The sequence below is a fragment of the Lissotriton helveticus genome, chromosome 3_2 (assembly GCF_964261635.1).
Source record: "Lissotriton helveticus chromosome 3_2, aLisHel1.1, whole genome shotgun sequence".
Taxonomy (NCBI): domain Eukaryota; kingdom Metazoa; phylum Chordata; class Amphibia; order Caudata; family Salamandridae; genus Lissotriton; species Lissotriton helveticus.
Genome location: NC_136062.1, coordinates 355,005,090 through 355,032,748, shown reverse-complemented (window position 1 = coordinate 355,032,748; position 27,659 = coordinate 355,005,090). Strand labels below are relative to the sequence as shown.

Genomic DNA, 27,659 nt, shown 5'->3' with positions numbered 1-27,659 from the left:
TAAGGATGGCAGGGCATTATTAAGTGCAAGGAGAGTCGAGCGGGAATAAGTATATAGGCCGCTAGGTGGTTGGTCAGAGGTTCTGGTCCCTGAGCCCGACCGAGCGCGAACGGGCGCAAACGGGCTTACCTCTGGCGCACCTCCGGCGCTCCGCTGTCGCTCCCGCTGCGCGCCTACGCTGCGCGCTCTGGAGATATGCATTATTTATAGCCGTAGGCACAGGAGTTGTTGTTGCAGCAGAGGTGGTGTTGGCGAGGATGGAGGCCTGGGACCTCTGGGTCTGTGGTACACCAGATGGGCCGGCCTGGAGCTCATCGTCCAAACTGTCCTCGGAGTCCGCATCTGTGAGTCCATGTGCCGGAGGTGGAGACTGGCTCTGCTGGTCGTTGGTGTGGTCCCCAGCAGTGAGTTCTTCATCACCTTATTCAAAAGCTGCTCGGGCCATCGTGTCAGCCGTCCTCAAGACACGTAGTGAAACAGACATCCAGAGTAGAGAATTGTGGATCATTCTACGTATTTAAATCCCCCATATGTCAGATAATACGTATAATGGGTGGTACAATAAGTGCTGCAGGCCTACTGGTCACATTTCATTTACAGATCTCGGGTAGATGGTATACCACTCTACCATGTACTAAATTAAATATGCCAACTGGGTACAATTTAACTATATTTTAGGGTAGGGAGCATAAGCACTTTTGTGCTGCGTAGTAAGTGCACAGACTTATAAGGACAACAAGAGTAAGTTCAGCAAAATGGAGGAGGAGAAGCAAAATGTTTGGAGTAAGACCACCATAAGGCTCACAGGTCTAATAGATACGATGAAAGTGCTGCATAAACTAAATATTTTTAAGTGCCAGACTAGAATTGGAAGTCTTTATAGCATTGTGCACAGCACAGTGCTAACCTGTAATGGGCCCAATGGACGAGAAGGAAGAATTGGCAAATGGGTGACTGCACTAGTTACAAATCTTTGGAATCCATGTAGTTAATTTATAGTTGTTTTTTAAATGCAGCATACAGCCTTGAGGGGATCTTTTGGTCTAAAGAATAATTGTTTGGCGCAGGAGACGAACATGGAAGGGAGTACAATAATTTGTCTTGTAATGTAAGTCGGCACCATTGTCATTGCCAAACCTGAGGTGGGTTTGTGGGGCTCAGATGGCACAGAGCGGACTCAACTGGAGGCCCTTGTAGATTTGTTGTGGCCTGAAGGTCCACCAGAGTGAGCCAGAATTGTAGCACATGGCCTTCTTAAAGGCACGGCCTGCTCTGCTGTCATCTATGGCCTAGGAAAGTCGAGGCACATCATGCTTAATTGTGCAATCAGCTATTGTAAAATCTGCTCCTCAATAAGGGATTGGGAGCAAGATCGAGTGTGGACTTGACCCCATGCAACTTCTCTTTGGATAGTGAGTGGCAGGATGGAGTCAAGTCCCACTATGACCTCTTGTATTTCTCCTTATAGATTGATTTACCAGGTGGCCAAGATAGAGTGGGACTCGCTTGGCTACTTATAATGTTCAGTTGCGTACAGCTTTGCTTCACTCTCTTGAATCGCCTATGGGTGCATGAGGACACATTACTCTCACAACTTCGAGCCCAAACACCAGAGGTACATCTCATGCGGGTCTGTCACCAACATCTTTCTCCCTCCTCACCATTAAGTTCAATTGGGTCACCCTGTCTCCCTCGGAACCTGGGTTAATAGTTACAAACCTACAAGCGGTTCCGGTGGGTAAGTACCATGGGGTACTTGTTCAAAACCAAAGCATTTCTTTCACAATCAATTATGATTTGTACTGGACATTTTTTAATGCACCACACCTACTGTAAGTTTTAGCAAAAATATATATTTATTAAATTATTTGTATTGATTTTCTATTCTCGTCAATTTTGTGAACAATTTATGTAGAAAATAATAATAGGGGCTGTCTAACAAAGAGAACATAATAACAGATACAAAGACAATTCAGTGGGTGACTGTGGTGATATATAGTGCAAATGAGTGACCTTTCAGATTCAGACAGTAAACAAGACAATAGCATACATTCTCTGCCCTTTTCCAGTCTTTCGCTCTAGCTACCACTATTTTCTAAATTAATCACTGTAGTGAGCCTGGGCATGAGATGGTTGCACGTCGACGTTTCGACCCTGTGGGTATATGTGTTTGTAGATACATCAAGTAGGGTCTTCTTCAGGACAAAAAGGGGGCTTGCGACAGCCCTTGGTAGTTGGATATTCATAAGAATAAATCTACTCCTCCGAGCCCGGAAGGAGTTTGTCAGCAAACAACTCTTTTTCGTAGGGTCATCAATGTGTCTACATTAGTGTTAACAAAAGCTGTTCAAACTTCTAACTGTGTACTCCTCTGGATGTGCTTGTCTGACTCCAGGGGGCAGCAAAACCGAAATTGTTCTTAAAATACAACCCGTAAGGATTATTGTAAACTGATGCCAACGTTCATCAAATACAACTTCCCGCACCTCCTCAGCAGTCTGGTGTCTCGCCGTGAGTTAGTAAGATAGGGCATAGAAAAAAGGAACAGATTTCGTCATGGTGGGGAGGTGTACCTGGGGGGGGGGGGGGGAGTATTATTCTATGGGTGAAAACACTGGGGTTAATTAGAGTATCCACCAGAAAGAGCGTTACCAAAGGTAAGTAATTTGTTCATTACATTTAAAATATTTAAACGTACAGATGCTTCCAAAAGTAAGGGTGAACATTACACATCAATTTTGTTAAAATTCCCGTTCTACCACTTTCATTTTGTATGATGTTCACTTTTGTATTTTGCCCTTGCCTAGCTGTTTCCAATCTGAATCTGAAAGCACCAGAAACTCTCACTGGTGCCAGTAAGGTCTTTAGATAGGAATGATTCAATGCCCCAGGTCTGATTTATTTAATTCATATTTTGCAGTATACCCAGACGTTTGCACCATTAGTTTGGTGGCTGTGAGCAACCCAAAGAAGCATGGAGACAAAATCGCCTTCTGGGATGATGTGTATGGATTTGACATGTCCTGCATGAAGAAATCCGTCACCCCAGAGCCCCTGGTGGAAATGGTAGACTCGGAAACACTCATTTCTCACCCCTGCATCATTAAGGTACTGTCTATAAATTAAAGCTTGCTTGTTGTTAATGTCTACGAGCAAATGTGATTTATCACTCAGTAGATAGCCTGCCTACAACCGGCTGGCTTGTTGCTTTGGATGTTTGTTAAGATATAAGAAGCACATTTTAGTTTCCATTTTGGAACCTCCTAGGTGACAAAATAAAAAGCCATCCTGGCTTACAGTGAGTTCACAACTTTCTGCTTTCCCTTGACATGCTTGATATTTACAGTACAATAAATTGTGCTCCCTTCTATGTTAGCCTTGGTCTTTCTTTAACACCAAGATACCTCATCCAGGTTGTATGCTGCACTTAACAAATGACTGTAAATTAACTGAATGGTGCTCTTTCTTCGGATCCATTTTATCTATTGCGGGTGTGACCCCATCCACACTGTTGGGTTCTGTTACAAACCATCACATTTTAATTTAGGAGAAGGAAGGGTATGTTCTAAAGTGGTCCCTTATTGATGCTTGGGCGAGTGCCTAAACAGTCGAACTACAAGATGAGGAAGGTAACGAGAGTGTTGGCATTGAGACGATGCAAGGTATAATGATAGATTTCCTTATCCCACTATATCAGGCTAGGCAGGGTACTTCTACCCCAGCCCTCCCCTCATACTTTGACTCCATACAACTACTATGGCTGGAGGATAGCCACAGGCGATATCTAGAAGAACCTTTTTTTAATGGAGGAAGTTGTGCAGGCTATTAATACGATGCCCGTCAACATAAGGCGCTCGACTTGGATGGCCTTACAGCCGCCTTCTACAAGGAATATGCCTACGTCCTGGCCCCACACCTCCTTGCTCTTTAGGATGAATCCGTAGCCGCTGGTGTTTTACCCCCCAATCCCCTAACTTGCGGGAGGCATTAATTGTGATGATTTTCAAACTTCAGCGCTGCGAGTCATAGCATCCTGTAGCCATGACTAACATGAACAATAAAATCCTGGCTAAACTGATTAATAAGTGCCTTCTTCCGCTTGTACCAACTATGGTGCGGCCAGGCCAGTCGGGATTTGTTCCGGGCAGATTTACATCTCACATTTTGCACACCTTCTTTGCCTTACTCCCCACTATTGAGCCATCCCTCAGTGCAGCTGCGGTGATGTTAGACGCCTTCAAGATGTTTGATTCGCTCAAATAGCCATACCTCTTTGTACTGCTGTCATGGCTCGGGCTGGGCCCCATATTTATTAGGATTTTCTGACTAATGTATGTGCAGCCTGTGGCACGGCTGCGGGTCAATGGGACATCACGTCCCCCTTTGCAGGGATGCCCATTGTCCCCCATACTATTTGCCATATTCATGGAGCTGCTTGTGGCTCGACTATGGTAACATCATACACACCATGGCCTCACGTTTTCGCCCCATAGAATTATAGCATCTATGTATGTGAATTATTTATTTCTTTATATATTCCATTTATAAAGCGCGCTATCACCTAGCAGGCATCCTGGCGCTGGTAACATAACTCAAGGGGGAGCGAGTGCAAGACATCGGGAAAGGCTACTACGTCCTGGGAAACAGCCAGGTTTTTACCTTTTTTTCTGAAGGGCATAAGCTCTCTAAGTTGCCTGATTTCCAAAGGGAGACTATTCCACAATTTTTCAGCTGCCATCCCAAATGATCTGCCCCCCGATCTGACCTTACGAAACCTTGGAACCATGATTAGTCTAGCCGAAGAGGAGCGCAGTTATGTTATGTCACCCTTTATGTGTGCCGTCCGTAGTCCAACCTGAATCCTCTTATTAGGGAATTCACCAGATTTGGGGGCATGTCTGGGATCACCATTAATTGGGCAAAGTCACTGATATTCCTGCTGGTGGAAGCGACGTCCTCTGAATTCCTGCTCAAATGGGCGGATGGCCTGGTCAGATACCTTGGTATCTGGATCAACAGTGACCTCGATGAGCTTTGGAGGGCTAACTATGGACGTCTTCTGATATGGCTGGAAGAACATGTAGACGGTTGGCAGAAGCTCCCGCAGTCACTCACTGGACTGCTGGCCATTGCCAAAATGGTAGTCCTTTTGAAATTCCTATACCTAACCTGCTGCTTCCCTTGATGCTCTATTCCTGCCGATAACTCCGGTCGTGATGGGATTCCCTTGCGTGGTTGGGCGGGCAGACCAGGATCGACATGGAGATACTGAAACTTCCATCCAAGAAGGGCGAACTAGGGGCCCTGGACATGGACGTATACCACTTCAGCGCACACGCAGAGTTTGCACACCACTGGCTCTTCCCTACAGAGTTTCAGGCCACACTGCCCCTGAACACGATCATGCTGTGCCGTGCCCCCTCCCAGTGGCCCTGTACCTGGCCCCTAGGTGCCGGTGGGCGCAGGTGGACATGGCAGTCTGTACGGCATGGGTGTGGAATCAGCTTTGATTAAGAACCCACCTTGAACACCTATTTGTCCCATTGGTACCACTCATATGGCACCCCTGTCTTCCTATTACCCTTGACACGGGTATGCGGTACAGGTTACGTAACTTACAGCTGACTTCTAAGGGCTCGATTTACTCAAATGGCACCTTTTTTGCAGCGCAGCAGGCACTGCAGCATCGAGACGGCTCACTAATAGACTCTTTCACATACTATTAATTGTGCGCTGTGATACGGGCGGCCCACAACTTATTCTCTGAGGCCCCAATAGTCTTCCAGGTCCTCGAGACAACCCTTAACACCCCTTCCTCTCACCGGCTGATCAAGCAACTATATTATGGGATGCAAAATACTGCGCCTGTGAGCGTCCCTATCAGCCGGAGCGCTTGGAACGCAGACCTGGCGCCTCCACTCACAGATGACCAATAGTGGTACTGTTGTTTCCAATCATGAGTGCTCTCCCGTAATTACAGTTTGCGTCTTATACACTTCAAATATTTGCACAGATTATATCGTACACTGGATATGATGCAAAGGATAGTCCTGATTGACGACGTCCTCTGTGTGCAATGCCCGACTGCTGACGCCCTGCACCAACTTTTTACATCTTGCATGGGATTGCCTTGAGGTGCTGTGGCGGAGGGGGGTTTAGGGATCTTTGAGACCATTGAGGAGGTCGCCTGACATACCCTGGAGCGCTCCCCTTATCTTGCGATGTTGGGTTACGTGAAAAAAGTACCATTGGATGGGCGCAATTTAGTAGCTATCCTACTACTGCTTGCCAAGCGCCTGGTGGCGATGCACTGGGGAAGACGCAGGACGCCATGCGTGGCGAACTGGCTCAAAGATGCGGCTTACTGCCAAGAACAACTGAATGCCTACTGGGAACTGATGCGGGTGTGCGTCCGCCCCAAAGATATCTAGTCCCCTTTAGACATGTATCTTATTACCTGATCAGAATTGGGTGCAAACCAGACTGCAGGTGATGTTACGGCCCTGTTGTTGCCTCCTGCTGCTGAGGAGTAGGGCCCTTAGACATTTCTACTTGAAGTGCACAAGGTGCACATGAAGGGTGACAACCTGTTTAGTCTAATTTTGTTGATAGGTGGAGTAAAGTGATGAACTAGGGGAATGCGGGTCCCTCCATTGAAACATTTAACAGCCACCAAACCATGAAAGTCAATATAAGACTCTCATTTGAGTAAGTATCCACAGTAGTCCTCAGGAAATGTGGGCTTCCTGTCTAGAGATGACTTGGAATGGCGCTACCAAAATACTAAATAAGCAAATAGTTAATCACATTGACAGTTTAATCTGCAGGCGTCCATCATTATATGCAAGGGCATGATCAAGTGGGTTTAGGGCAATAAATGAGTAAGCCTGCAAAGTATGTAATGAACACTTGGGACCACTCCTAGATCCTCATGGGGTGCACCACCAGTGCAAACCTGGCTGCAAAGTGTTTTCATCCAGGCTTGCCTTTAATAAGGTTGTACCTAGTCCTATTCTGAGGATGCACAGGTGAGGTAACACTAGGCCTGGGTGGTAAATTCCGTTCCGCTCGCAGAATTTGTGGAATTTGGGTAATTTCGCGTTCTGTGGAGAATGCGAAATTGCCCAAAATTCTGCGTTCCGTGACTTTGCAACATTTTTTGCGTGTTTGCTTTTTCAAAATGCGTGTTTGCGAGATATTTCGCAATTACGCAAATTCCACGCACCCCTAGGTAACACCTGAGGGATGTAGAGGGATGTAGATCCCGATTACAAAAGGAAGGTCTTTAGAAGTTTGTAAACTGTGGAATCAAAATATGGAGCTTCTGTTGAACAAAGTCAATTGCCTACAGAACCGGGAAGCTTTCCACAAACGCTGGCCACATGTGATAGAGGATTATATCTGTCTCGCCCTGTCCCAGGACTTAGACACAGAACTGGTAGGACTTCAACGGCAGCAGCTCCTCATAACTCCCAGAATTCCAGTTACTTTTCCCACCACTTGTTGTTTGTTTTACACAGTCCAGCGCAGGCATATCACACGGACTAGACTCTTGAGGGTTTTGTAGCATTCTTTATCATTTTGACATCAGATAATCTACAAAAATAAATCCAAGAAGCCTTTTCTGTTTTTTGCCTTTATGACCTTAGTTAAATATTATTGGACACAATTCAGGAATAGAAAAAGATGTATCATATTCCGTCTTTAGCATATCTGTTCTTCTCGCATTGAGGGTCTGACATCCCAGTGGACTTTATGTTGTGATTTCTTCTAATGTTTCTCTGAGGGGTGTACTCTGACCACCAAGCCTCCAGTAAGTTCTCACTCAGCATTAGAAGTAGAATTTTTAGCTCTCAGATGCTATCTCCAGGTGGTGTAATTCTTCAGTCTGTTTCGGTCATGGGTACATCCTCAGGATTTAATGACTGGTACTAATTACTTCCCGGTAATCTACATTCCTCGACTCTTTACCTATGTCCCCTCAGATGAGTCGATTCATGAAAGTCCCATATGATACACCAGTCAGTTTCTCACCAGGAAGGCTGACGTGGGTTGGTTGTTATTGGATATATTTATGAGTAGAAGAACCATCTTTGAGGAATCCCAAAGTTGATGTGCCCAGAAACCATGGTCATCCTATAGCGTGTCCATAGTGAACAGTGGATGGCCATTGTTTATTTAATTGACATAACATTTGACCAGGAAAGAGCTACACAAACATCTGTGCCTACTGAAGATTTTAAACTTAATAAGAAATTATTCCATGATAAAGTAGGAGTGACCTTCGCTTGTCAAACAGCTTGTTGTAAATTATCTTTTCTGGTTTGTTCATATTTCGAGGCTACAAAAATAAAGTACCATCTTTTACAGCCATTTGTTTTGTACAATTACATTAATAAAATTAATGACTGAAATAAAACTAAGATGACATGTGAACCATTTTAATCAATAACTGTTTCACATAACAAATGGATGCGGCAAAACAAGGAAATAATGAAATTGTTGCTATTTATCATGTGATTAATAGCTATGCAACTTATATTTCCACTAATTCAAAATAGTTTTTTCAGCATTATATTGCTCCACTGGTCTTTTTGAAATTCTCCTAACATGATAAAATATAATTGATACTAAACACCTCGCAGTTTTTCAAAAAGTTGTATTCTGAAGTTTTTAACAACTAATGCTTGTAATTCTGTTACAGTTGAATGTTTGATAGGTTGTGATTGTATGTATGTGTGGGTGTATATATATATATATATATATATTCATTTATTTATTTTACCTAGTGGCAGTACCAGTTGTAGTCCGGTCTGCTTTTCCATAAAAAGAGCGTTATTTGGCCCCATTAGCCAAATCTTCACAAAACTTTACCAAAAAAAAGTTCATCCACATCAGCTCCTCAGTTTCGGGGTGATCCATTAAACGAGGGCTGAGAAAAATGGGGGTCCCAAAACACAAAATCCCCATACATTTCCCATAGACTTCCTTAGGCAGGGCTACAGCAAAAACTGCTAAACGGAATTACACCAAATTCGACAGGAAGCTAAATCTTGGTCTGCAGGTTGTGCTTTTTGTGATTGGTGTAAATCCGTTCAGCAGTTTTTGAGAAATTAAGGACCAAAAATAATTTTATATCTGGACGGGAAGGTCCGCGAGAATATTGAGGGACTTCTGTAGGCGCGCCAAATTCAAATTAGAGCATTCTGATTGGCATTTGGAGCATTATTTACCATGGGTCATCTCGCTCCACTGGGAGCCGGACTCCTGCAGGAGCGAGTGCTCTAATTGGCTGCCAGCAACATGAGAAAAATATTTCTGGCAGCCATTACAGAACTCAGAGACTTAGTCCCCTGTCCTGAAGTTAAAAAAAATAATAATATAAGATAGGGATATCCTCAACCAGTTGGCCCCATGGAGAACCCAGAGGGACAACCCCCAGAGCCAAAAAGAAAAAAATGCACGAGATAACCTTTAAAAAAAATAGGAGGGATATTTTGATAGTTGTCATCTGGGAGTCTATTGTCAAAAGCGTTGAATTCAGACAATATGAACAATTCTAAGAACGTCTAGTGCAGGTTGTTTGTCAAAGAAGGTGTATACTTTTGGTTGGACCCTTTTAGTGAAATAATCTCAAGAAGAGCTCAGCGATCATTGTTTTCTCTTCATCAATGCCTTTTCTTCTTATTAGATTTTTTCACCTTCATGTACACTCTTTACAATGGAGAATGCTTTAGAAATTGTAAAGAATATATTACTTAATATCATAGCAGAGGGCTGATACTGGAAGAGGCTTTGAGGTAGCAAACACAATCTAATTTTAATTTGATCATGCATTTCTCATAGCTGAAAAACAATTGTTGGCTAGGTCCTTGTGTCCAATGACTGGTTGTATCATACCACCAACTCTAAACTGGTATGAGCAGTGTGAATTCACTGCTATGTGTGGAGTTAAAGAAGCTGAATGGTATTTGAGCTGACAGAGCTTTTACACCGTCCCCAAACTATGTTCCCCAAATATTGGGGTGTAGTGAGTACCATTTAAAAGAAATGTATACGTTTGTAGCTTGTATCATGATTTGCCACTGATTGGGGATTGAGTAACCTTTAACTTACTTCGATTGTAATATCATCTTGTAAGCATCCTCTGTGTAATCTGCAAAATTGGCATTTCTCAACGGAAGTCTACTACAGAGGAAAAAATTACAAGATTGCACGTACAGTGTGTGGGAAAGCGCCTCTTTTTGCGTGGTCACCTCCATTTTGTGGGACCAGTGCTGAAGATATGTGGACTCTGCACACTGAGGCACTGCTGTCCAGTGTATATGCTCTTACACCTAACATGGTAACATTTGCTAACTCCTAATTGGCATAGTCAGTTTCCCAATAAGAGCAAAGTATATTGTGATAAAGTGAATTCTTTGTTGCTTTAGTGACTATGGTACGCATCCTGTTTGGGCCAATATGGTTTGAGCATTTTACACCTGAGCTGAAGCACTGGTCACTGTGGCACACAGCAGAAAGGCTTAACTTAAGAGAATGTGTAAAGACTTTAGAAGTACCAACACAGTTAAAAAGTCAAAAACACAACAGAATAAATTCCCACTCCAATTTATAAAAGGAGAGCATATTGTAATGAACCAAATTACACCACAACAGCAAAAATCCATCAATATGAATTTTTTAAGGTTTAGATAAAAACAGCTCCGAAAAACGGCAAGCACCAACTGCTGGCCACGGGTTGTTTTAGACTGGGACACAGGTAGGTGTAAGGCTGACTGTGATGGATTGTGGGTCAGATACATACACACATTTGCCCTGGTCAGAGATTTTGTATACTGACCTGCGCTCTGAAATTTATTTATTTATTTATTTATTTATTTATTTCCAAGGTTTTATATAGCGCTACTGGACCCGGGGGTATCAGAGCGCTTTACAAGATAGGTAAACAATTACAATAAAGTAAAACAATGTGCATTAAAACATGAGTTACATAAAATAGGGTAATAGAATGTGCTGGGTGTTTAGGGGCGAAGGAGATCAATAGGGGGGGTGTTGAAGTTCAGAGGGAGAAGGGAGTGAAGAAAAGGGGAGAGGCAGAATGAGAGGCGGGGAAGGGGTTGAGGAGGAGGCGAGAATCAGGGAGCAAGGAGTGTAGAGAGTCAGACATCAGTGAGGTTAGGTTTCACCAATATTTGTTGAGAAGGAGTATTTTCAGTCTTTTTTTGAAGAGAGGGTAGGAGGGGTTGTATCGAAGATCTTTGGGGAGAGAGTTCCAGATCGTGGGGGGCGTACCCAGAAAAAGCACGAGATTGGTTTTTTTTGTGCTTGAGTCTGGGAGGGATTAGGACAAGGGAGTTGGTGCTCCTCAGGGACCTGGAGCATCCAGCTTTTTGCAGTTTCTCAGCCAGGTAGGAGGGGGTGCTTAGGTGAAGGGCTTTGTGCCTGATACATGTAGTCTTGTAGCCGAATCTACCTTCTATTGGGAGCCAATTGAGTTTTTTTAGGACCGGAGAGATGTGGTTGAATCTTTTACAATCGGAGATAAGTCTGGCGGCAAGGTTGAGGACAGATTTGAGCGGTGCTAGGTGGGCTTTAGGAGTGACAGCGAGGGTGGCGTTACCATAGTCAATACAGGAAAGGACAAGCGATTGGACAACGGTTTTAAAGTCGTCTTCTGGTATGAAAGGTTTGAGTTTTTTGAGGTGGTGGAGGGTGAAGAGGGCACCCTTGGCGGCATGTTTCATGTGTGGGATGAGATTCATGTTATGGTCAATGCTGATGCCTAGAGATTTGACAGTATTCGAAGGGGAGAGGGGGCAGTTGAGAGCTGTAATATCCTTGATCCAGAGGTGAATGGGGAGGGAGTTGTTTTTAGGAGTGAAAAGGATGATTTCATTTTTTTTGTGTTTAGTTTGAAATGATTAAGATGGAACCAGGCTTGGATTTTAATCAGGGTCTCGTTGAGGTGAAGGATGTCATTGTGAGATTTAATCCTGTAGTATAGCTGGGTGTCATCCGCATAGAGGTGGTAGCATAATTTAGCTTGTTTAAGGATGAGGGTGAGAGGTTCCATGAATAGGTTAAATAAGGTAGGGGAGAGGATGGAGTTTGCGGAACACCAAGTGAGACAGGTTGGGGCTTGGAGAGGCAGTGGCTAAGCTTAATTTGTTGGGATCTATTTTAAAGGAATGAGGAGAACCATTTGAGAACGGTGCCCTCGAGACCGAAGCGAACTTCAAGGGTGTTAAGAAGGGTGGGATGATGGACAGTATCAAAGGCAGCCGAGAGGTCAAGGAGGATTAGTAGAGAGGATTCACCTTTGTCTAAGGAGCGGCTTAGGCAGAAGTAGTACACTTTAACACTTTACGAAGGTCCTCAGGACCTTAGGGACCCTACCTAGGTGTCAGGACTCACTCCAGTAAAAGCCACCGGACAGGTCCAGAGCAGGTCCTGTTGGCATGGTCAGCTGGGCTCTTCAGGAAAGTGGCCCTGCTTGCAGCTTTTGTATCCCAGTAGATTTTCAGGAGGTCAGCCAATTGTTCCTTGAAATCCACTTCGCAGCCATGGGCACAAGTTAGGGGCACCCTTGGGTGTCTCCTCACAGGTCTCAATCAACAGGTGCAGTCCTTCTTCGATCTTCCACAGGTGCAGTAGGGTTCTGAAGAGGGGACTGCAGGTGTCACTTTTATGCCCATTGCCAGCCTATGGGTGTGGGAAACTCCTGGCCACTTCCTAATCAATAGGGCAACAGCTCCCAGGGGTGCCCCTACCCACTTTTGCAGCACTTCCTGTATGTTTAACTGTAACTTGTCACACTGTGCTCTTGTCTACATAAAACCAACACGGCAGAACCTTTCTTCCCCTGTGCAGAGCTCCTTTTATCCACAAAGTGGTGTGGTTATAATAACGGGAACACCTTGCCTTAAAATCACTCAAACTCGGTTCTGGTGCAGCCCTTCTCTCACTGGCATTGGTGCCTAGCAAGACCATATAGGAGACAAGCCCAACTGTAAGCTAGATTTACCTCTGTCAGTGTAGACTCCCATTAAAGTTAATTACGTTTCTGGGCACAACCCAGATGTCCTACCTGCTAAGTAGAAAAACATCCCCCCACACCAAGGCCCCTTATCCACTCTCTGGGAGCAATGCACATTCCTCTAGAGGGGAGTCATCAACAGTCTGGTGACATTGAAAACTGACAGAAAGGCACATTTGGCTCAGGCAGGAAAATTACAACAGTCAAAAAGTATAATTTTTAAAATTCTAATCTAAAAACGAACTTGAACATTAAGTTGGATTTTAAATTACTATTAATATGGGTTCTTGAGTAATTTTCTAGCTATTCTCAGACTGAAGCTAAGCCTAATACCGCGTTATAATATACGCCTGTGTTTTCATATGGGAGAGCCAGTGTTCCCACTGTGAAAAACGACTTTGAATTTTTTTCACTGCAAGACATGTAAAACATAAGTAAACATGCCCTGCTTTTTAAGGACAGTGCACCCTGCCATATGGACAAGTGAGGCCTACTTTATGGGTGACTTATAAGTATTAAAAAGAAAGGTTTAAGCCTAGCAAAAAGTTTATTTCGGCAAGTTGAATAGACAGTTTTAAACTGCCTACCCAGACGGCAGGGGCATGCCTGAAAACATGCTCTGCATGGTCACTTTAGTGGTAGCACAATACCTGCTGCAGTCCCTAGTGACATTTAACGTACAAGCCCTGGGTACACTTTTGTACCATATACTAGGGATTTATAGGTAAGTTATATATGCTAATCAGGAGTGTAGGTAATTTTTACTTGTTTTAGGGGTCAGATCACATGCTCTGGGACCTGGTTAACAGTGGCCAAGTGCACAGAATAAAAAAATAAGCAGTATCAGTCCAGATAAAATAGGGATGACCATACAAAAAGAGGCTATTCCCTACATATGTGGTACAGAAAATACACCAATGGCATGGAAAAATTAACTATCAGCGATAGACTGCAGCTCATGTTGTTCCAACCACTAGGCTGGGAAAGGAAGGTTGGCTTCAGTCCACATGTGTAGCCTGACTTCCACAACTTATAAACCTGCAAGCGTTCCTTTCAACAGTCTTTGAAAGGAAAGAAGCCTACTTTTAAATATTAACTAAGTCCCACCTAATTAGGTCTTGTAACCCATATGATAGAGTGCCTAGTATTTAAAAGTGGTACACACAAGAATTCAATGCTGGCAAGTAACTACAATGACTACACCCCAAAAGCCATTCACGCTATAAGGGGCTATACTATCTCATGAGAAAACTAAAGTTTAGAATACAATCATACGTTTGCTTTCTTCACTTTCAGACAAGGTACTGGAATAATTAAAACACTATTTTTAACGTTTATTAAAAATCCAATTTATTGGTGAAGTCTGATTTATGAAAAGTGACTTTTAAAAAGTTAGACTTTGCCTGAATCTGCAGTAGGCTAGTAATTATTAGCCTGCTGGAAGAAGGCCCTTCCAGTACCTCCCCTTAATGAGTTGTGAAAACTGCTCCTAGAGCAGAAATAATGGCTTAAACCTTTTCACAGGCAGATCTGGTTGTGCGGTATGTAACCCATATTAGCTCAGGAAAAGCAGTTGGGCAAGGTTCAGTAACTTCATTAAGTTGAAAGGCACCAGGTTGGGACCTCCCATTTTTTGTTTAGTTTAAAGGGAAACCTGGAGAAGAGAAGTCTTTCGTTTCCTGATGTCTTTGTAGCCAGTTTTGCACTAACTTGTTGGGAGGGAGAGCTAGTCCCAGATCCAGTTTGGTGTAGCTGAGGAGGAGAGGACTGCTCATTTCCCTAAACACATCCCTGGCTGGCACTCATGCTTCCTTCATGGGCAGAAATATTCTGCCATGTTGGATTTGCTTCAGAATAGTGCAGCGTAGAATAGTCTGTAGTAATCAACATGTTTGATGTATTTGAGGGAAAGTTTACACCTGGGAACATTTGTATAATTGGTTAGGGAGTGTCCAGAAGACACCACCATTCACTGGCTAATTATACCCACATAGCTGGCACCTCACCCACAGCCCTTCAGAACACTGTCTGAATTGGTGGAAGAATAGAAGAGGACTGCACCTGCTGTTTGAGACCTGTGTGGTGACCTGAAGGGCTGGACATGCTCCCACTTGTACCAAGGTCTAAGCAGTGGACTCCAAGGGTTATTTGTCTGTACTTCTGTGTGGCCATAGAGACACACCAAGGTGCAAGAGGTATTTGTTCTAAGGTGTCTACCTGCCCAACAACAACTGGATCTGAAATGGAGCGTGTTGGGGGCTACTTCTGGAGTGGGTACTGACCCGTGGGTGCTGTCCCTGAGGTCATGGGAGCCTTAGGGTTGACCAAGAAGAGCAACTCTGGAAGCTCTGAGAAGTTGGGACTTTGAAAATTGTTGCACTTCCAAGAGAAAACCTTGGGGGGCTTGAAATGTGCAGTTCTCCCACACTGACCTTTTCCCAGGCAAAACCAACAGATTTAGCGGGACCTCGTCCAGCGTCTGTCCAGCCTCAAGAGGACTTTGGCACATACAGCCTTGCTCTACTGGAGGATTTCAACTTCCATTTCAGAGACATGGAATGACTAGATTGCATTACGTTGAATTACTTCGTAAGTCTCTAGCTGCTTTTAAGTACTTCTCTCATTTCTCCTGCAAATCATATGCTCCTACTCTTCAATGGCTCTATCCACACTTAATATCCACCTTTTATGATTTGTCCTTCATACTATGCAGTTTCCCATTTGTTTCTTCTGAAACACGCATCTGCACCACAAATCCAGCCAAACAAATGCATGAATCCTAACAATAATATGCATCTCAATTGCACAGATGCATTCACTACATCCCCCCAACACCAGCAAGGCAGTATTTCAACGCCTATTACTTAGTGTCTAATAGGCTAATGATCACCAGTCTAAAATCTTCAGCCTGATCAATGATATCTCCACCTCTTTACACATCTAAGACCTGGGTTGTGTTAAAATGCAGACACCCTTTGAAAGCAATGTTACCTACAACATTAGAAAACCTCCTTCACTAAAAAATAAAACAACTCATCATAAGGTACTACCTCAGACTTCTTCTCAATTGAGAGATTGTTTTTGAGAACCAAGGCTGACTTTGACTTTGCCAGGATTTTCTGAGGTTCAGCCATTTTTACAGCCATGGTACTATTGTCACATTATTTTTTAGTACCTTATTAATCAGTTGTTTTATTTTTTAGTGAAGGAGGTTTTCTAATGTTGTAGGTAATATTGCTTTCAAAGGAAACATTGGGTGAGGAAAGGTGAGTAATCTGCGTTTAGAGTATCCACCTGAAAAGCATTACCAAAGGTTAATAACTTGTTCTTCACCACCATCATAAATGTGCATTGTCAGCAATATCCCGCCACTACCTATCTGCCCTGAGTGCTGAAGAAGATGAAGAATGACCGAGCCAAAGTCATCCTGTTCGCTCCTAGATGGGCGAGAGAGTTTGGTAACCTAGGGCTCCAAAGCATGAGCATCTGTCTTGCGATGAAGCTACCACTACCAGAGTACCTTCTGTCCTATCAGCAGGACAGAGTACTCAATCTGTATCTGTGTAAACTAGAGCTTCTGGCATGGAGATTGAGCAGCATTTATTGACTTCATTCGATTAGCCACCAAGGTGGTAGATTACATCCTCACCATTAGGCTACCCTTCACGAAATCCATATATGCGTAACACTGTGACAAATGAATAACCTAGCCTGGTGCCCGATACAATGACCCCTGACAAGCGAAGCTGTTGGACGTTCTTTTCTTTATTTTATCCTTAGCCCAGCAGGTCCCTGCAGTGGGCACTGTATAAGGTTATTTGTAAGCCCTTTGAACCTTCCTGCGTTTGCTGGACCAACTGTCCTTGTTCAGATCACCTTTTGTGATGAGAGAGATTTATTAAAAGTTTTGCGCATAGTATGGCAAAGTGGGACCTTAATTTTGTCTTGACATTCCTTATGTGTACACCTTTGAGATTTTGCATGGCTGCATGCTGCGTCTCCTGACATTAAAGACTGTTTTCATCATTGCGATTACATTAGCTGGACTGCTTGAGTGAGCTGCAGGCACTGTGAGTGTGCCCATATTTTGTTTCAGACAAACTGATGGTGAGGATTTGGACAGTTTTCTAACCAAAAGTCTTAACTTCCTTCTATACTGAGCAATCCATCATTCTACCAGCATTCTTTGTTTCCCCTCACTCCTTGTAAGATGAGCTCTATCAGCGAGATGCCAAAAGAGCTTTGATCGTGCCAAGAACCAACGAGTGGGTGATCACCTTTTTGCTGGGTTCTCTGAAGCAAAGAAAGGGAAAGCTGTGCAGAAGAAGATGTTGAGGAGGATAGTCCTCTGTATTAAGAGGTGCTATTCGCTGACCTAAAATATCTCCCAGAAGGCCTGAGGGCCCTTCCAGCAGGGCAGAGCTACCACTGTATGGGCGCAAGAATGGGGGGTGCTGGCCCTTAACATCTGTTAGGCAGCAATGTAGGCATTGCCGCATACATTTGTGTGTGCTGTACCTCTAAATTCTTTCCACCTCAGAAGCATGCTGAACAGTTGGGTGGACCAGGGACAGTGTCAACCTTGAATAACGAGGAAATATGACAAAGTTCAGACAAGCAAGACTGACTCAAAAGTGAGTTATGAATGGGAATTTAGAGAAGCCATAAAGGTTTATTGCAAGAATTCAAAAGGTACAGTATAGAGTAATGAAATACATAAACCGCTGAATTATATAGAATTTAGTTACCAAAAAGGCCTTCAATTCAGAATTGGACAGAATAGTGATACAATCAGAGAAAATGCTAACCCCTAAATGTGCAACAAAATCGGAAAAAATTCGGTCAGCACTCCTAGTAGAAACCCAGAATTCTGCCCCCCCCCCAAATTAGAGGGTGTCTGTAGCAAAGTTCTCCATAGAGAAGTATGAAAACTGCATAGTCACTGGGATGTGAGCAAAGAAAAACATTTTCACTAATTCAAAATACAGATATTAAAATCGCTGTTCAATCCTACCACCAAACCTACTACGTAAATACTGATTCAGCCCTTCTGACCTGATGTGAGAATAAACTAGTTTTGTGAACAGCAGTGAACCATTGTCTATGAATGCAATACTGTGTACAAGCAGAAGATCCTTGGAAAAATGTTCAACTCTTGAGCACATGCTGGCGTGCTTTCTTCGAGAACCGTGTCATTCAGAAATAGATGGATTCACATCTTGCATGAGAACATGCAGCAAGAACAAGAACAGAGCATGAACCTGATGTAGCATTCATTTTGAACACAGTGGAATCGAGGGCTAACTGAGGTTTAGTTAGCATAAGCCAGAAAACACACTCTAATGGGTCATAGGAAAATGGTTTAAACAGCAGTAGCATCTTACTAGCATACATTTGTGAAATCAAGCTTACATGAATATTGTACCCACTGCGAATGATTCATGTTCTTGATTAATGTACAGAAGCTTGGGATGATATTTCACCCGCTGGGTTCTGCAAGACTTTTTGGCCTGAGCCCACGCCACAACCCTCCACCTCGGGGAGATGCTGCTTTAGTTTCTAGTCTAAGATGGAGAATTTGAGATCAGAAGTTTCTCTCAGAGAAAAAAGTTACTTACTTTTGGAAACATTCTTTCTACTTGATACTCTATCTACCGCAGATTCTTCAATGACCACCCACCTTCCCTTTCTGTGGAGTGCCCGCTTTTAACATATAAGGTGGTCCCAAATTAGTGAGAAAGAATTCTTCGCCCTCCGTGACCGAGAGTACGAAAAGGAAAAAGACAAGAAGCTGACGTCAACATGAAGTGGTGGTGCTTATTGTAGTGTTCCGAGGTGAGATGCAGCGGTCTAGCTGACCCGCGCCGCAGGAGCGCTCCTGCGCCAATGCGTGACGTCAGACGCCAGGGAGTATAAAATAAAGAGGTGTAGCTACGGCGAGTTGGTCGGAGCCATGTGTGAACAGTACTACTGGCTCCTGTCATCTTTAGCGCTGCTAGGCCGCGTAGCCTGACCGCAGACGCTACACTGGCGACGAGGGTCCCACAGAACCCACCTCCCTCCTTGCACAACGTCCCCTGCCGCCGAGTCCTATCTCCGGGCAGATATCTCGTTAATTGTGCAGCGGAACAGGGGAAGCAGGTAGCCGGGCCCTGAGCAACACACACAGAGGCCTCACTCGCAAGACAAAGGTTAATAACTTGTTCTTCACCACCATCATAAATAGATCAGAGAGCTGGGGCAGCGCCTGACAGGCAGGTACAGCGCACCACGCCCTGCGACATCTGAGCGGGTAAGAACAGCGCACCACGCCGCCACCTCATGCCAAGAGTCTACCCACAGGCACAATTACACGCACCACCACGAGGCCTCGGAGCCAGGTCGTGGGAGCGTGCCCAGTGCCGAGGGGGACCACATATTCAGCCCACTGCAGAGACCATCGTCGTTCCCTGGGCCGGTGACACCTCATTTCTCACAAAAATGTTAAAGGGGACAGCGCAGCACGCAGCGCACGTGCCAAAATGGCGTCTATTCCCACCCTTGAACCTTTTGTGGTTGATGGAGCGCCGTCTTCCCTCGCCCCACGTTGGAGAGATTGGACGGACCGCCTCCAAATCTATTTAGAAGGAGCAGGAATCTCCAGAGAAAGACGCATAGCCCTTCTCCTGCACCTGGGAGGCAAGGACATTCATTGCATCTACAAAACGCTGACAGAGGCCACGCCGAAGACTTACCAAACACTCCTCACAGCGCTGAGTGCCTACTTTGAACCCATGGCAAGCAAAGACTATGAGTGGTTCATATTCCGCCAAGCAAAGCAGGAAGCCGACGAGTCGCTAGATGCGTTCCCCAGCAGGTTAAAGGAACTAGCCAGTTCTTGCAGATTCCGGGATGAGCAGGAAGAAATTCGAGGGCAGATCATCCAGGGCTGCTTCTCATCCAAACTCCGAGTCGCCATCCTCCAGGAAGACGACAAACCCCTCGCCGACATACTCAAACTTGGCCGTTCCAAAGAACTATCCCAGGCAAGAGCCTCCCACATGGAGACAGCCCTACACTGACCGGTCAAAACCGAACAAGTTAACACGGCCGAAACGGTGAATGTGGTAAGGACAATAAGGAGACAAAACAGTGGAAGACGGCAGCCAGACAAAAAGAAGGACTGCGGATATTGCGGAGGCCAGCCTCACCGCATGCAAGACTGTCCCGCGAGGGGGAAGAAATGCAGCGCATGCAGGTGGATGAACCACTTTGCAGCGGTATGCAGATCCACGAGAGCCAAGAAGGAGGCCGCACATGCGGTGAGAGAAGAGAGAGACATTGAGGACATGGATGATGACGCAGAGGACTATCCAATCCACTACGTGCACGCTATCGATCAGCCCAAAAGGACGAAACGCCGCCTTCTGAAGTGCCGCATCAAGATTCACCAGCAAGAGGTGAGAGCCACCATTGACACGGGGGCGTCCATTGAACTAATGGCTGCAAATGTGTACAACCAACTGTGTGCAAGACCCCCCCTGCTCGAAGCAAAGATCCGGGTGTTCGCATATGGCCAGAAGACGCCCATTCCTCTGATCGGGTGTTTCAAAACAGAACTGCAACACCAAGAGGCGACGGTGCCCACAACGATTTATGTCACAACAGAAGGCAGTGGCATGCTGCTCAGCGGACAGTCTGCCGAGGACCTGAAACTCATATCCTTCGCCATGGCAGTTCTAGAAGAGGAACTATACACCATAATGGAGGAGTTTGAAGATGTGTTCAAAGGTATTGGATGCCTAAAAGGGAAGTAAGTGTCCCTCCACATTGACCCGTCAGTCCAACCTGTCGCGCTGAGGCATCGACGCATTGCCTTCCACCTTAGGAAAAAAGTGGAGGAGGAGCTCGAAACACTGGAAAGACAAGGGAACAAAGAAAAGGTCAGTGGACCCACACCCTGGATATCTCCTATTGTAGTGGCCCGGAAACCCAAGCAACCCGGACATTTCCGCATCTGTGTAGATATGCGTCTCCCGAATGCAGCAGTAAAGAGAGAGCGGCACCTAACCCTCACAATAGACGACATCTTAGGAGAACTCAATGGCGCAAAGTGGTTCTCCAAAGTAGATCTTCGATCAGGTATCACCAGCTACCGCTCCACCCCGACTCAAGGTACATAACCACCTTCTCCACTCATGTAGGACTAAGGCGATATCGGCGCCTAAACTTCGGGATATCAAGTGTGGCAGAAGTATTCCAGAACACAATCCGCGAGGTCCTCAGTGGACTCCCAGGAGTTCTAAACGTGAGCGATGACCTGCTCATCTATGCATCGTCAGTTGAAGAGCATCACCAAAGACTGCGAGGAGTCCTCCGAAGAATCCAGGAATCTGGCCTAACCCTGCACCGAGAAAAGTGCCAATTCCTGCAGAGTAAAATCAGCTTCTTCGGATACACCTTCTCGAACCAAGGAGTGGCGCCGGACCCCGACAAAGTATAGGACGTCCAAGAGACCCCCGCCCCAACAAACGTCTCGGAGGCAAGGAGTTTCCTGGGCATTGTGAACTTCTGTGGACGTTTCATCCCTGACCTATCAAACCTCACCAAGCCTCTCAGAGAACTAACCAAATCAGCCACAAAGTGGCAATGGGGCCCAGAACAAGAGAAGTCGTTCCGTGACACGAAGGCAGCTTTGTCCGCAGACACCACTCTCTCATATTTTGATCCCTCCAAGCCCACCAACGTGGCCGGGGACGTCAGCCTTTTCGGCGTAGGGGCAGTGCTGACGCAGCTTCAGAGCAATGAGGAATGGGCCCCCATCGCCTATGCCAGCCGCTCATTGACAGACACAGAGCAGAGGTATTCGCAGACCGAGAAAGAGGCTATAGCCATCCATTGGGCCTGCCGACACTTCCACGTGTACGTGTACGGCCATTCCTTCACAGTGACCACGGACCACAAACCTCTCATACCACTCTTCCAGGGCTCAGTGTCGACACCACCTCCGAGAATCGAGAAGTGGATACTTCAGCTACAAGGATACGACTACCGAGTAGAATACAAGCCAGGGTCCACGAACCCCGCAGACTACCTCTCAATACACCCCCGAGAGGCCACTTTAGAAGAAAAGGAAGAGGCTGAAGACACAGAGCAATATGTCCGGCTGGTGACTGAAAGGTCCCGACCACTACCAATGAGCCTCGACTCTATCATTAAAGCCTCGCAGAACGATGAATGTCTTCAACTGGCCGCCAGCGCAGTCCGCTCAGGGAACTGGCGTCCTATCCAAGACTCCCTAAGCAAAAGAACGCCATAGGCCAAAGCGGTTCTGGAATCCATCCTGCGAATCAAAGAAGAACTGTCCCTCGACAGCCAAGGATGCCTTCTACGGGATCCCCGACTAGTCCTGCCGGCCAGCCTAACCCATCAAGCAGTAGAACTAGCCCACAGAGGGCATCAAGGCATGGTAAAGACCAAGAGCAGGCTGAGGGCCATGGTGTGGTTCCCGGGGATGGACCCAATGATAGAACAAGCTGTCAGAGCGTGCAACTGGTGTCAAGCAGCGGGATAACCGGATCGGCCTCACCCAGTCGTGACCGAAGACAACCCTCAGAGGCCATGGGAGTGTGTCAGTGCGGATTTTGGGCACCTCCCAAATGGACGATACGCACTGGTGATTATAGATGACTTCACCAAATATCCTGTCACGGGGCGGGTCGCCCTGAGAGGGATTTGGACTGGTGGTCGGCTGTCCCCCCCCCTTTTACCTGTCTCTATTCCCGACTCACAGACTGCGGATACATGGCCAGAGGAGTGGGCTTCTTCCGACAACGTCGTGCCTACCATTCCCGAACCCCAACATATCCATTAGTAGAGATCGTAGGGAGCCAAACAGCCACGGAAGTCATCGCCAAATTCGAGAAGACCATTGCTACTCATGGCATCTTTGAAGTGGTCAAGACTGACAATGGACCACCCTTCCACGGTCAAGAGTTCGCAGAATACCTGAAAAGCTGGGGAATCCGTACCCGGAAAATCACCTCGTGCTGGCCCCAAGCGAATGGGGAAGTAGAGAGATTCATGCGCACGCTCAATAAAACCATCCGCATAGCCCTTGCAGACGGATCACCTCTAGAGAAATCCATCTACAGCTTCCTAAGAGAATATCGCATGACTCCACACGTCACAACGGAGGCGGCGCCCAGTGCGTCAACCTTGGGCCGAATAGTAAAGGACACCCTCCCGAACCACTCAACATGGACTCCCGAACAATCCAGCAAAGAGAAGGCATTGGCAAACCGTACTCGCTCCAATGAGCAAGCCAGCAAACGACGAGGAGCCCGTGAATCCACAATACAGCCAAACGACCAAGTCTACGTCAAAGATCGCTACCCAGGCAGCAAGTTCCGACTACCGTTCGAACACCAACCATGGACTGTCACTCGCCGAACCGGCACCAAGGTAACTGCTCGGAGAGAAGCCGAGACAGTTACCAGAAACATCTCATTCTTTAAGAAAGCACACCGGAGCACCCCCTCTGGTCCAGAACAGCCTTGTATGAGTCCGCCACGAGGAGAGGAACCAGAGACTGATCAGTACATGTCGGAGGGGGGAGACCTGAGAGAACAGGACATGTCGCAGTTTCCAACCACCCCTGAGGACAGAGCATCGAGTCTGTCTCCCCCGGCCGGGGGAAGCAGCACCCCAATTTCAGGGGCACCTAGGGTGACGATGTCCAGAGGCGGACAGTCCAGATATGAACTGCGGCGGAATCCTGCACCCTCCTCCCAGCTGACTGACTACCTGGTGGGGTGACGCCTTGAATGAACACTGGCAGACTGGTAACAGATCCATCGTTTATAATCTATCATTACTTTGATGTTTCCCTGTTTTAATAAAGGTTAGAAGGAATGTAGTGTTCCGAGGCGGGATGCAGCGGTCTAGCTGACCCGCGCCGCAGGAGCGCCCCTGCGCTGATGCGTGACGTCAGACGCCAGTGAGTATAAAATAAAGAGGTGTGGCTACTGCGAGTTGTTCGGAGCCACGTGTGAACAGTACTATGGCTCCTGTCATCTTTAGCCTGCTAGGCCGCGTAGCCTGACCGCAGACGCTAAACTTATATGCAGCTCTGCTCCGTTATGTCTGCATTGGTATGGAGTCGGCACAGAGCCTCTTGACATGACCTAGAGACTAGTGGAGACCTGCTATAATCTAGTCTGGCACCGGAGAATATACCAGTGTGAGGAATTTTTTTTTGAGTATCCTCCAGAAAGAATATTACTGAAGGTAAGTAACTTGTTCATTACGACTAAACACAGCCTCGAGAAGCAAATAGGGTTAAACAAAGATGATTTTTATTTCTGTGGATTATACTTTTTCGCTGTATTAACCCGTGCAAGTTGCTAATATGAGTCTATGTTATTGTTTATAATTTACCTGGCGGCCCTGTCTCTATAGATGCAATACATACTGATGCGAGAATGCCCATACCTATTCAGTCTTTTTCATCAGTCCTTGAATTGACTCAGTGAAACAAGAATTGTATCTGAGATCTAAATATTTTCCTCTGATCCTCTGCTATTTGCGTCCTCAGCGGATAGAGTGCCAGGCAGCAGCTGTTGCGGATCTGGATTTCTCATCTGATTTCACCCTCCAGATCACAGAGAGCGCTGTGTGTACGGTGAGTCACACTTCACTGTCCATCCCCCCCACCTCCAGAGTGATTGGTACTCCAATGCATTAATTACCGAGCTGGAGATGAATGGAGGGCACAATTGCACTAGACAAGCCTCCCTGTTACTCTTAGAGCAAGAAACCCATCTCTTTTAACAGATTAGCAATGCTGGGTGCTCACGTAAGATGGATTTGTTAAAGTTTTGAGTAGCACATACTACTGGTGTTTGCCCATATTTAAACATGTATTCATGTATTTCACATAGAACATCTTGTCAGTATACTTCTTTGCTTAATGCAGAAGGTTTTTCCTCTTGAGATAAGGATTTTTCTTGAAGTGCCTAGTTTTTGATATCCATCACGTTTTCCTACTAAATAGTTTGGTGTTATTTTTGGGCCAGGATACATAGAAAAACAGCTGGACACTTACGAGAGGTAAAGTGCCCAAGTCATATGTGGGGCTGTTTTTCTTCTAGTCGTAAATTGCTCTTTAGCAATTGGTTTTTGCAGTCAGAGGGTAAGTCATGCCACAAGCACAGAATATTCACTCACAGCTTCAGGCGATCTCTAATTTTTAGGTCTGACCTAGAGGCATCTGTACATGTTTTTCTCCAGCCTCATGTTTCCCAGCAGGTTCATAATAGAAATATATATCTATACTTGCATAGCGAGGCTTTTCGTCGACTCTTTTCTTCCATTGGTCTGTCCAGATGTCAGTCACATTTTACTTCTGCCCACCATAGGTTACAGTGCAGACAATGGGTTAGCCCACTGCCATTGGTTCGCTACACAGTTATGTGCACAGTGGTCTAAGAAGTATTGTACTTCAGCTAGAAAAAATGTACCTAAGCTGGTGGGCCTTTTTTAAAAATGCATATTTGCCACAGTCAGACTTTTTTACTTTGCCAGTGCTTATTTATTACACCTACAGGACAGATGCATGCTTCTCTAATATGCTGTGGCTTCTGTGAACATGTTAATAGTCATGAGGACTTGCTATTATGAGCTGCTATTTAGCAGTCTCCTGCCTAGGAACGCGTGCCATCCAGCCCATCATATTGGCATGTGATAAGGCATGGCACAGCGCCTAAATGATCTATACTTGTGTCCTTTGTTAGATATCCTTTAAATTGTACTAAACATTCTTTTCAGAACCTTTTTTTTAGCATTCTTCTGAACTGTGCACCGCATTGGCAGCATATTTTCGTTACTTTACGCATATTTATTAATTTTTTACCTTTGTTTTTCAAAAGTACATTTGCTGAATAAACTATGTGAAACTTCTCTGGTTATTCGTAAAACTTGCTGTTTGTGATTTATGTTTCCATAATGCTGTATTGAGAAATTTTCCTAACGTTGAGACCTTTTTAAATGACATATATTTTACAGGAACCATTATTGCTTTATTTGTCTAAGCGCCGTTGATGTGTTAGAAATAGAATAGCGCTGGTTGGATTGTTATCCTATGTTTCTAGTTTTTGTTTGATAATATGTATCCTTTCTCATTTTTCATATTTGCTAATTTTGCTGATCTAATTTGGCCTGGGCGGTAAACTCCACTCCGTTTGTGGAGTTTTCTGCACTCCCGTCGCTGCGAAGCATGCAGAGTTCTGAAAAACTCGGCTCTGCGTAGGAGAGTTTTTTCTCACTTGCGTTGGCCAATGTTAAGTTGGCGAGCGGGGAAAATTCCACGCTAGACCACCTCCACGGAGATTTCTCAATGCAGGCAATTACGGATGGTTTTGCTACTTCTCGCGTGGAGAAACCTTCTGTTCACTTTGAGGAAGCTGCCACTAGGGTAGAACTTCTACTCGATTGGCAGAATGAAGCAGCCCCCTCTAGCGCTTAAAATCCGCGGTACAGCACAACGTAACGCAGTCCGCTGCTTGCAAAGCTCCGCGTAATGCAGCAGTTTTTTTGTCACTTCGTGGAGTTCCGCGTAACTCTGCAAACTCTACTCAAGCCTAAATCTAATTCCTGAACTTCTTCATGCACAACTAATCAATTTGGTGATTTTTCTAAAACCATGTCTGCATTGGGCAGTATTTCTGCAACAAAATAAATATGGCATTCTCCTTTATACGTCTCATCATACTGTTATAAACATATGTAAAGTACTGAACTAGAAACACTTCCTCCTACACTCTGCAATAAAATACAAGCCAGCACAGTGACTGTAATTCACCTTAACACCACAGAGCAATACACTTATTTGGTACTCACACTAGAAGGCAAATACTGCTGTGAGACTTCTTATGTACAGGCAAAATTCCGAGAGCTGAAAGGAATATCATTTACATCTTTGGCTAGGTGCACTTTTCATCACTACCGGACCTGGAGTCCTTCAGCACAAGTGCACTACTGCTTCTAGGCACCAACTATTGAGCATCTGCAAAAATCTGCCTCAACATTCCATTCATCACAGCCAAAACACTCCTCTGTGCACTAGTCTTCTGCAAGAGGAACCAGTGTAACAGGAGGTCTCCTCGTATAGTCTTTATTCCCACTGCACAAGGTAATATGTTACACCACTAGAGTTCTCTGTAATATCCCCAGACACACCTCTGGCTCACACCATTGTCGCCAGGCAGGTTTGCTATCTGTCTGAAACAAGGCCCAGTATAAACTACTTGTCCTAGTCTTGAAAAGTATTCACGCCCTGTCCCCAAACCATATAGCTGAATTCCTGGTCCACTACCCACCCCCTCACGCCCCTTGCAGTATTCACTCCTCAAATCCAACCCTCCCTAAGCGACCTCAAAGATGTTTGTTGTTTCACTCACTTTGGCCTCATTACTGTCTCTTGCTCCCTCTGACTAGCTTTCCTCTTGCTCCACTTTTAAGATTCCTCTGGAAGGTCAACTTCTCAAACATGATGGGATGCTAAACTCTAATCCCTCGTTAGACCCCTGTATAACAGATTTGTTTCTCCCCATGTGTTCCTTCGGATATGTCCGCATATTAG

General features: G+C 45.4%; 1 protein-coding gene across 1 annotated transcript in view; it reads left to right on the top strand.

Annotated features, from left to right (window-relative positions):
- Window positions 1-27,659, top strand: part of PRMT3 (protein arginine methyltransferase 3) — a 919,521-nt gene that overhangs the window by 525,901 nt on the left and 365,961 nt on the right. Inside the window, exons 12-13 of the mRNA XM_078684663.1 lie at window positions 2,921-3,108; window positions 24,615-24,701. Coding sequence (XP_078540789.1) covers window positions 2,921-3,108; window positions 24,615-24,701 — 275 coding nt within the window. The remainder of the gene's footprint in view (window positions 1-2,920; window positions 3,109-24,614; window positions 24,702-27,659) is intronic.